Genomic DNA, 10876 nt, shown 5'->3' on the forward strand with positions numbered 1-10876 from the left:
TTAGGGATCCAGATGGGCAAATGGGACACCCAAAGAAATCACACTGTAAAGCTCAGGGGTTGAACGGAAACTGCACCCAAGCCAAGCAGATCTCCTGAGAGCACTCGCTGATGGCACGCGGGCAAGCAGGAAGGGGCCGCGGAGGCCGGTGCGTGGTGGGGACAGGACGGCCCTCGCCAGGCCCATCCTCGGTGCAGGCGCACAGTTAAAGGCACCGGCATGGACTCAAGGCTAAATCCTGATTCTGCTTCAAACCAGCTACGAACACTCAGGTCTACTGCTTAGCCTCTTGGAAGCTGTAACATCGGAACAGTATCCCACGGGGACAGGGGTGAGCACTGAAGTGAACTGATGAAGGTAAAGCCCCCAGCACAGGCCAGGTGCTTACTGTCTGAGAGTCACTGTCACCTCCAGTGTCCGCCCCCAACTCCTCCTGGGTCATCTGCTCCACCGCCAGGAGGTGTTGGCCACAGGAAGGGGGGCTCTCCATCACTTACTTTGCCCAAACTTGACTGCAACCGCCCTCAGTCCCTGGGCCCAGGGCCCCCTCTTCCCCATGCGTGTGCACCCCGGGTCCCAGATCGCTAGGTATGGTTATCAGTGTGCACAGAACGCACAGACCCAGCAGCTGGGAAGGAGACTGGCACAAACATCTGGCCTGTGGATCCCGATTTTACCATTTCCTACCCGAGGGACCTCAGTCACCAGTGACCAAGTCACTCACCCTTTCTGAGTTCCGGATTATAAAACAGGAAGCATTTCCTTCCTTGTGAGATAACCCAGTACTCAGAAGCTTTTCATTATTAAGGACACCCACACAGACCACGAGTCACATATGGTTCCAGGACAGTCACGGGATTTTTGGGGCCTTTGGGTTTGTTCCTCCCCAGGCTGAGGGTGAGAACTGTCCAGAGGCTTTTAATAAGTTTCTCAGAGCTCATTTAGCCACCATGTCACGGCAGCACAAAGAAGGCTTTGATTCTTAAAAACATGATAAATGGAAATCAGGCTTCAGGTTACAGCCCACCCCCCCACAGAAAGAGGGGGCGCTGGTCATGTTGACTGAGGTGTGCGGCAGTCATCCCAATGGCTTCAAGGCTTCATCCCCTCAGGAAGTCCAGTCAGTCCTACCATCAGGCCACGTGGAGTTGGGGTGGACAGTCGGCCTCTTCTCCACCTGCCAGGGGAAGTGCACCCCAGCCCTCGGGTGCCCGCTGCTTCTCACTAAGGACTGCAGTATGGAGCCTGGGACCTGGCAGGGCTCGTTGGGATAGGGCAGGGAAGCCACAGCACCCCAAGCCCAGCTTCTCGAGAGGCGAGCAGCTGCTCACCCCCTGGCATAACAGGAGACCAGGTCTGGCCTCGGCATGAGGCAGCCTGATACTCAGCAGGGAGCACCTTGGAAAGTGGCTGTGGCCCCAGGGATCTGCTGGGCACGGTGCAGCACAGCTTTGGCTTGTTTCATGGTAAGCTGGAGAGTGAAAATCAGCTGGGCTGGGACTCTGCCAGCTTGCCCGGGGACAGGCAGGGGAGCCCTGGTCCAGGGAGGGGGAGCAAAGGAAGTGTGAGGCCCTCCTGGGGCTCAGTGCTCCAGGACATCTGGGTACAGCCTGTTGTTGGGAGAGCAGGCTACCAGGGTTCGTGGGGCTGCCTGGCCGTGACTGGTGCGTGCAAGGGTCATAGGCAAAGGCCAGAATGTAGGCCAGGGCTGTAGCAGCAAAGGGAAGCCACCCAGTCAGCCCAGGCAGACAGGGAATGTGGCAACATGAGACAGAACAGCAAAGGGCAGTCAGCTCCCCGACTTCTCTAGGAACCCGCTCGACTGCCATTCTCCCCACTCTCCTTCCGTCACCTCGAGATGTCTGTGCCCAGCCTCACGCCTGGCTGGGCGACTGATGCCCAGCCCACGGTGGGGGCGGCCCAAATGGAAGGCAGGCCTTTAAGGGGAAGCTGCTGGACCTCGCTGCCTCCCTCACTTTGCACATGCCCATTGAGTACCGGCTCAGCTGAGCTGTCAAGATGATCTACCACATCCTAGGGGTCTAAAGGGGAAATGAGCTTGACTTCACACGGAGAGCAGGGGCGGCAGGAGCAGCTCTGGGCTGGGGGAGGGGGGGCGTATGTAAATGAAGAACCGAGAAGTTGAGGCCAGGAAGGAGTACAGAAGCCGAAGCTGCCAAGGCAAGCGAAGCCAGCAGGCAGCACGGTGGGTGACGGAGGGAGCAGTCCCCATGTGGAGGCACGAAGAGGTCTGGGCCCGGAGCCCACGGCGATCTGTTGCTGAAGCCGGACGGGAGCCCCAGGCAGAGCAGAGCTGCTGAGGGACAGGACAGCACCTTCACCTGCCCCTGGCTGCCCCTTCCCGCGTCATTCCCCGTCACGCAACAGGGGCTGGAAAGACAGGCAGAGGCAACGGGGTTAACAGCATCCCCTCAGCATGGTCCTAACGTGCAGGAGTCCCACAGGCCTGAGCGGCTCAGACAGACCCCCGACCTGCAGAACGTTCTCCGCCCAAGCCACGTCTTTTAGGGAAGCCCCAGAGCCCCTTGGCCTGATAGACAAGCCCCCTCACTACACCCTTCGGGCGCCTGATGGCCACGAACGGGCGATAGCTAGTCCAAGCGCTCACCCCTTCAGCCTGCTAGATAAATCCTGCCTCACAAGACTAGCCCCAAGGCTGGAAAAGTAGAAATTATGACACCGGCTCATCATGCCCAAGCCTTTCCTTGGGGGAGAGAAGGCCACACTTTCCCCTCGTGAAACCACAGGAATCTGGGGAGGGGCAGAAAGACCCATCCTCTCCCAAGAAAAGAGGTTCCCAGAGCCCCCAAGCCCGAGCAGCTGCTGGGGTGTGCTGCGCTGACCCCCGTGGGCCCCACCGCCAACCTAACCCCACCTTCAAGCCACTGGCTTTCCCACCACACTACTGAGTGCTCTTCCCGGCAAGGCCCAAGCCTTTCCTGGGGGACCCTTCTCGAGACCTGGCCCTACCCTAACCTGGAATAGGAGACTAGGACCCCGTACCTGTCCTTCAGTCAGGATCCCTGGCTCTGGGCGTTTCCAAGACGAAACCAGGAGGATATAGAGCACCAGGAGCCCGAAGACCACCACCAGCATCCCCAGGCTGTTGGCAAAGATGGCCTCACCGGGCAGATGGGAGTACGGCTGGGTGGCGTTGTTCCTGAGGATGACAAAACAAGGGGGGCCCTCGACAGACTTTCTACCTGTTTTTGCCCAACACCATTAGCAGACGGCGAGGAAAGCTTCCAAGGACCATCTGTGACCTGGAACGTTAACATACTAAGCCCTTCCCGCCACAGCAAATCTCTGCAGACTGCTTTTTCCCGCTGAAAGCTCAAAGAGGTGGAATGAGCTTGTCCAGTCACAGAACTAGGAAATGGCACAGCCAAGACATAAAAGCCCAGTCGGACCTCATATCTATTTGCTTTCACTACCTATGCTCCCGCCTAGAAAGAATAGGAGATGGTAGTGGTTAGGCATACAGGCTGTAATCTTGACTCAAAGCCAGGCTCTGCCACTTACTGGCTGTGTGCCCTTAGGTAAGTTACTTAACCTCTCTGTGCCTCAGTTCCTTTATTTGTAAATGGCAATGACAAGAGTACCTATGTTGTAAAAATGATTAAAGGATACCATTTAAGGCACTTAGAAGAGTTTCTTAGTACTTAGTAGGCTCTAAGTACTTGATACGCACAGTAGGTACTGAGTCAATTTGATGGTAGATAAATGTTTGCTGAGCAATTTACCATCTCCATCTAAAGACTCCATGACCTTCCAGACCAGGAACAAGCCCAACCCCAAAGGCTCCCCTCCCTTGGCTAGGTCCTATGCTCACAGGGTACACCTTTCGAAGACCCCATGTCTTCCCCCTCCGTGTTACAGTTGGGGGCCCCACTGCACTCACAAACTGAAGAAAAGCTTCTCATTAATGCCGGAAATGACCGACGCGATGGACAGAGAGAGGATGATGACTCCAAAGAAGACGTGGATGGGTTTAAGGAGGCTGCGCAGCCACTCGGACGCCCAGGGCAGCAGGAAGACGACAAAGCCCAGGAACCACTGTGGACACAGGGAGAAAGGACCTGACTGCCCTGTGCTGGGCACCTCACTGGGACCTCCTACCCTGCAGTAGTCCCCCGCCCTTCTTTCCCAGCTCAAACCTCCCATCAGGGGCCACCCCTAGCTTCTGCACTGTGGTTGCTTCTTAGCCAAACCAGAATGTTCCACGAAATGTTTAGCTATAAGCCCAGGCTCCCAAAAGCCCAGCCATCCTTGTATGTCTGTTTCCTTCCACTCCTGGCCCATAAGACTCCTGGCTTGTAGAGGACTGATGTCAGAATGTGGCCACTTCCAGAATTGCTTCTGGTTCAAAGAACAGTGGGAATGGGGAAGGTGGAAAAGATGATCTAGAGTTGGCGTGGCGTGTGCTGTGACTGGGTGACCTCAGTGACGACAGATGGGCAGCACACTGGGTAAGAGCAGAACAGACGAGCGTGGGAACCAGTAGTCTCCTACGGCATTTAAGCTGCCTGCGCTCTGGGATGCGCCCTGAGGAGCCGTCTCCGGGCGCTAAGCAGAGGGAGCGTGTGGTGTGGGTGCACGGGAAGCCCTGAGTGGAGCCCACAGCCGCCAGCCGGGAGCGGGAACCCAAAGGAGAGAACGCACCTGGCAGGCGAAAAGGAAAACAGTGACGATGCCCAGCCAACTGTGCAGGGAGTAGAGGTTGGGGATCTTGGAGCGGCGGTGGAACTGGAAGACGGCGACCAGCCCCAGCACCGTCAGGATGAAGGCCAGCAGGTGCAGGGCCGCGTGGCCCATCTTCCATGGCAGCTTGGGCCCCGCCCAGGACTGCGGCAGCCGGTACACCAGTGAGGCTGCGGAAGAGAATGTCCCAGGGCCCGGCCTCTCCCCTTCATGCTACCCTCCCCCCACATTAGGGGCATGAACGCGGCCTCCCAACCAGAGGAGGAGGGGAGGGTAGCACAGAGCATCCCCCACACACCCCCCAGCGTCTCCTATCCCTGCTCATTGCTGGAATAGTGGCCATAATGAGGTGTGTGTTGGGGTGGGGAGGAGTGGGCTTCTGGGACCTGCCCGTCTTTGACTGCATCACACATGCACTCTTGGGCACTTCTGCAGCTGCAAAAGCAATGTCACGTTCAATATTTCTTCTAAGCAAATTCTCACAACTGACATTAGCAGTCACAAACACAGGCTTTTAGCAAGGTTAGATGACCTATGTCCACCCCCTGGCTCTGCCTCTTGGTTATCTGGCATCTTGTTTCCAAACCTCAGTGTCCTCAAAAATGGGGATAAAGGTGGGGGCCATCTCACAGGCTTCTTGGAAGGAGAAAACGGGATGAGGTTTCAGAAGTACACAGAATGAGCTGCTGTGATCGATGTCATCATTCCCATTTTACAGGTGGGGAAACGAGGCTCCCCCTGGGCCCCAAGGCCCAGCTCTGAATGCATGGGGCAAAGATGGGTCTGGCAGGAGGAAGCCGCTTCCTTGTGTAAGTACCTGACTAGGGCACGAGAGGCTTCGATCTCCTGCTCCCTAAAGAAAACTACAGCTTACGGGCCACATCCAGCCCGCCACACGTTTTTGTAAGTAAAGTTTTATGGGAACACGGCCACGAATATGTTTTGGGGTTAACCATGGCTACTCACACTACGAGAACAGAGATGAGCGGCTGCAACATGGGTCCTGTGCTTTGCCAAGCCTTTGCCATCTGCCCCTGTACAGGAAAAGTCTGCCACCCCTAGCCCTAGAGTAAAGCCACCCTCCCCAGATGCCCCCATTCTCACTACTCCTTCCTGCAAATGACATCTGGGCTGGGAGACAGCCTGCCCCACCCCACTCCCAGAGCCGCAAAGCCAACGGCGACCAAGGCCAGCCCCGGGGAAGTCTGGGTACTCACCAGCGCTGTAGAGCACCACTAAGCCAACAACCATGAGCACTGGGTGGTAGTTGAACATGTGAATGGTGCCATCCCAGGCAAAGCCCCCGTGCCACAGCTGCATCCAGTAGATGGTGAGGATGACGCACAGCAAGCCCAGGAGGCACAGGGAGGACAAGTAGAACCACCCCACGGCCATTCTGAGCAGGCGCCCCTGGGAGAAGCGGAAGTCACACGTCCCTGCTGGCTCGAGTGCACCCCACGCACCAGCTACTGCAGGGAACACCGACCTCGCTCTTACTGGTAACGGTGGGCACTTTTCACTTTAGCCCTCCTGCCACCAGCCTGGGCAGCACCCCATGAGACCTGGGGTGCTGGGTCGGCCTGATCTCAGGTTATGCACAGAAAGGGTGGCCCCACCCAGGACCTGGCAGCACGCAGTGCGGCCAGCGTGGGCCTGGGCCCCACTCTGGAGAGGGGCTGGACGTCAAGGCTCTCGGCCCAAAGCCCTAGGATTAGCCTCCTTTCACAGGACTGAAAGGTAAAGAATCCACACCACCGTCCCCCACCAAACAACAAGGGACAGGAGTCCAAACCCAGGCTAGATCGCACAAATGCCTAGGCCCTCAGTTCTGACAGAAGGAGGCAAAAATATCATGTGCAAGGAACCAACACACAGCGATCAGGCCAGCTGAGAGGAAGTCCTGGGATCGCCCACTTCTACGGAAAAGTTCTTCGCCAGATGGCAAACGCTCTGGGGCTAACCCTCCCTTTGCGGAAGTAAGATCAGGCCTCGGCTCTGAAGTCCTCACACTCCACACCTTGAATCGGACAGCAGCCCTCAGATGTCACTAGACCCCAGACTTCTGCTTTCTCTTCCTCTGAGGAAAGTTCAGAAGAGAAAAGAGGAAGCAAGAACTCATGGTCTAAAAAGCAAGAGTTTGTTTTGAGATTTCTCTGTCTCCTTGGTACACTCAGACACCTACTCCAGTTTCAGACAAATGTCTAGGGCCCTGAGCAGCTGCTCTTACAAACCAGGCAACTGGACTTGAGGGCCGGCTGGCAGGCAAATGCACAAAGCCACAGGGCCGGCTCAGCTCTCCCCTGACGTGTAGGCAGCACGGGCCCAGCTCTCATGGCAGTCCCCGTGTCCCATGGGCTCACACCGAGGAGGGGACAGTGCGGCTTCCTGCAGCTGAGATCCCTCAGTCTGAACCAGGTAGCGGAGAGGAAAGCCCCTGAAACAGCCGAGAACGCCCATGGAGTTAAAACACTCGGTTCCTCACCTTTAGATGTAGCGGTAGGCTCACCGAGCGGTGGCCGAGACTCCAGTTCTTACGAAGTAGGGCGCCTTGAGCAGATCACTTGGCATTTGTAGGACCCGATTGTCTCATCTGAAAGGCATGCATGCTAGTAAGAACATACTGAAGAGTGGCTATGAGCAGACGCCCCACTGGAACCCATAAACACATGAACCCCTTAGCTCCTGTGAGCAGTTACCATCCCCATTTTACAGATGAGGAAACTGAGGCTCAGGAAGATTAAACACCAGCCTTTGGACCCAGTCTGAAACCCCTGAAACCCTTATCTGCTGGGTTTCAAGGCTCCTGGTTTTTCCTTGACCATAGGTTGCTGGAAGGGCAAGTGAGGAAATGTCCGTAAGGACGTTGTGAGAGCAAAGTATTCTTCTCTTCTTGGTGTTGTCACAGGAGTTCATCCTAGCTACAAACTACAGCCTGAAGCTTGTGCCCCCCATGCCAGCCCAGGCCCCTCGGTTGCCCTGATACTGTGCCAACTCTCTCCACAGCAGGTGTCCCCCTACAAATGACACAGAAACAGACCCTGAACTCTCACAATGTGACCCAAACTGGCAGTAATCACTGAGAAAGGAAGATCCAAGGGGCTGGGGATAAAATAAGCTTCCATAAGGCAGAGGGAAAATAATGCCACCATCTTCCTAGAAGTTTCATGACTCAACTACTGAGCTCAGAGATTTGCTACCTGGCCTCAGAGGTGACCCCTTAGTCCCTGTAAAAGCAGAGAAAGTTTCAGGTCACCGGATGTTTCAGTCACCTGCCCAGGAAAGTCAGCATGAAGCACTCGGTCAGCAGGCTCCCTCCATCAGGCAATTATCTTTCATGACTTCCTTTTCCTTTGGGGAAGAAAAACCAAAGTAAATATAATCCAAAAGGGCTGTGTTCACCCTTCTAGAAGAGGTCCTGGATTACTGCCCTGGGACAGCCTTAGAGTTCACAATGGGGACGCTTTTCTGACAGAAAGCTGCAAAGTTAACACTGTTCACGATACAAAGATGACCCCTTCCTCTGTGCAAGAGTGCAAAAGAACAAAAGAAAGCAGGAAGCCTGGGTGGCTCAGTCGGTTAAGCCGCGGCCTTCGGCTCAGGTCATGATCCCAGGGTCCTGGGATCGAGTCCTGCATTGGACTCCTTGCTTGGCAGGGAGCCTTCTTCTCTCCCGCCTCTGCCTGCCACTCTGCTGCTTGTGCATGTGCACACACTCTCTCTCTCTCTGACAAATAAATAAATAAATAAAATCTTAAAAAAAAAAAGAAAGAAAAGAATGCAGTGAAAATTGCAACCCTAACACTGAGAATACACTCTCATTGATTCCAAGAAAGTAAGTTGTGCTATGATTTCTGGATGTGCTCACTATTGTTTGGTTTCTCATTCTGCCCTCACCTTGTAGAGCCCCAGGCTGTGGCAGAAGTCAGCTTGCCCTTCTGTAAGGGCCGGAATGGTCAATATTTCAGGCTTTTCAAGCTATAGTCTCTCTCCCAACTATGTCATCAACTCTTCTGATGTAGTGCAAAAGCAGTCATCATAGACAGTACCTTCACAAATGAACACAGCCATGTTCCCAAAAAACTTTATTTGTGGGCACTGAAATTTCAGATTCATGTCCTTTTTACATATCAGAAAATATTATCCTTTTGGGCGTCTGGGTGGCTCAGTGGGTTAAAGCCTCTGCCTTCGGCTCAGGTCATGATCCCAGGGTGCTGGGATCAAGCCTCACATCAGGCTCTCTGCTCAGCAGGGAACCTTCCTCCTCTCTCTCTCTCTCTCTGCCTGCTTCTCTGCCTACTTGTAATCTCTGTCTGTCAAATGAATAAATAAAATCTTTAAAAAACAAAAAAAGAAAATATTTTCCTTTTCAATTGTTACTTTTTTTTTAAAGATTTTATTTATTTATTTGACAGAGAGATCACAAGCAGGCAGAGAGGCAGACAGAGAGAGAGGGAAGCAGGCCCCCTGCAGAGCAGAGAGCCCAGGCTTGATCCCAGGACCCTGAGATCACGACCGGAGCCCAAGGCAGAGGCTTAACCCACTGAGCCACCCAGGCGCGCCTAATTCTGTTACTCCTTTAAAAATGTAAAAACCAAGCAGGCGATGTGTCATAGTTTGTCAACCATGATCTAAGAAATGTAGTCTCCAACCCAATACTCCCCTCAGTTCCTTGACAAAAAGGCTTCTCCCCGGCTTCAGTAAAAAGAGATCAGGCCCAGGGTGCCTGAGGCTCAGCTGTTAAGTGTCTGCCTTTGGCTCGGGTCCTGATCCCAGGGTCCTGGGATCTGGCTCTCTGCTCAGCAGAAGCCCGTTTCTCTCTCTCTCCCAATCCCCCTGCTTGTGTTCCCTCTTTTGCTGTGTCTCTCCCTGTCAAATAAATAAAATATTTTAAAAAAAAAAATCAGGCCCCAGTGTAAGAAATGGGTACTTTCCATTTAGCCCTTGATCTTAGGAAAAGGCTCTATTCCAAACTCTTACAGTACTACTTTTATTATTTAGAACTACATAGATGGAGGAACAGAAAGTCGATTTGTTGCCCCCGCTTCCAGGATGAATGGTGGGGATTTTGGAAATGCTAAGAATCAGACTTCGGGTTCAAGTCCTAAACTCTTCTCTTACAGATCAAGATCCCTGGGACTCAAAGGAGAGCGACTTGGCCACGCTGAGTGGCAGAGCTAGTACAGGTTCCCAGTTCGCTTCCCTCAGCTCCAAGGACTCCTCACGTCCAAACGTGGTTTCTGTAAAGTCTGGGCTCAGGAGCGAGGACCCCTAAATTACAGTCAGGAGGTAGCTAGGCAAGGCGCTCCTCCGCGCCACAGAGATTACAGACCCGACCTTCCAGGCTGCCCCGGTGTGGCTCAGCTGCCCGGAGAACCCTTCCAGGAACCCCGCGCCCGATCCCCGACTCTTGTGCGGGGACGTAGGGCTGTTGGTCCTAGCTAACCTTCGATGACAATTAGGGCGAGGGGTTCCGCCTGCTGACTGCGACTTCCGAAGCGCTTTTGTGCCTGTACAACCACACCACACCTGCAGAAGGAAGGGCGCGGACAACGGGGTCCATGTCCTACAAGAGAAAGCTGAGCTCGAGTGAGGAGTAGCGACAGCACGAAGAGAGGCAGTAGCGGAGCCAGCACTCGAACCCAGATCCCCGGACTCCCCATCCGAGCTCTTTCTCACCCCCGAACCACAGTGCGTCGCAGGGGTCTCGGAGACCCGCCTCTCGCCCCCCGACGCCGCAGCTACCAGGACTCCAGGCGTATGGAATCGCGAACCCTCGGCATCACACACTAGCACACAGTCCTCACCAGAGCGCCAGTGGCCACGAACCCGGCCGCCTCCCCCTCTTATAGGCTCCCCGCACTTCCGGTCGCGCGCGCGGCCGCCTGGGAAATGAAGTCCGAGGTGGCCGGCTCCCATCTCCAGTTCCAACGCGGGCGTTTCTTTCCCGGGGAGTGCCGCCACTCCTCGGCCGGATCCCTCACCGCCATCTCGTTCGGGCGGACTCGAAACCTCCCGCCGGGGGCTGGCCCGCAGCAAGGCCGCGCGCGGCGTGGGCGGGAGGCCGCGGGCAGCGGCTGGGGAGGACCGGAGCCTGGTGCGGCGACGCTGGGAGGGCAGGAGAGGCGCGGGCCCAGGACGGCGGAGGCCAAACATA

At 55.2% G+C, this 10876-nt stretch overlaps 1 protein-coding gene across 3 annotated transcripts; it reads right to left on the reverse strand.

Annotated features, from left to right (window-relative positions):
- Positions 1-855: 855 nt before the first annotated feature.
- Positions 856-10635, reverse strand: LOC122912979 (lysosomal membrane ascorbate-dependent ferrireductase CYB561A3). 3 transcript variants are annotated; one of them, XM_044259410.1, is made up of 8 exons: positions 10399-10635; positions 7992-8070; positions 7205-7312; positions 5940-6132; positions 4684-4892; positions 3923-4077; positions 3025-3181; positions 856-2391 (listed from the first exon to the last, which is right to left on the reverse strand). In XM_044259410.1, exons 4-8 carry the CDS (start codon positions 6115-6117, stop codon positions 2368-2370), a joined length of 723 nt encoding a protein of 240 aa, XP_044115345.1. In that variant the 5' UTR covers positions 6118-6132; positions 7205-7312; positions 7992-8070; positions 10399-10635; the 3' UTR covers positions 856-2367. The 3 variants fall into 3 exon arrangements, with proteins under 3 accessions (XP_044115345.1, XP_044115346.1, XP_044115347.1); XM_044259411.1 differs by lacking the exon at positions 10399-10635 and adding an exon at positions 10166-10285; XM_044259412.1 differs by lacking the exons at positions 7992-8070; positions 10399-10635 and adding an exon at positions 7920-7941.
- Positions 10636-10876: the final 241 nt, after the last annotated feature.

This window comes from Neovison vison, chromosome 7 (genome assembly GCF_020171115.1).
Source record: "Neovison vison isolate M4711 chromosome 7, ASM_NN_V1, whole genome shotgun sequence".
Lineage (NCBI taxonomy): Eukaryota > Metazoa > Chordata > Mammalia > Carnivora > Mustelidae > Neogale > Neogale vison.

Coding starts and splice junctions, on each gene's coding strand:
- LOC122912979 (XM_044259410.1), bottom strand. CDS start 6,117: ATGGCCGTGGGGTGGTTCTACTTGTCCTCCCTGTGCCTCCTGGGCTTG. Junction 4,078..4,683: donor TTTTCCTTTTCGCCTGCCAG/GTGCGTTCTCTC, acceptor CTGTGTCCACAG/TGGTTCCTGGGCTTTGTCGT. Junction 3,182..3,922: donor GAGAAGCTTTTCTTCAGTTT/GTGAGTGCAGTG, acceptor TGTCATCCTCAG/GAACAACGCCACCCAGCCGT.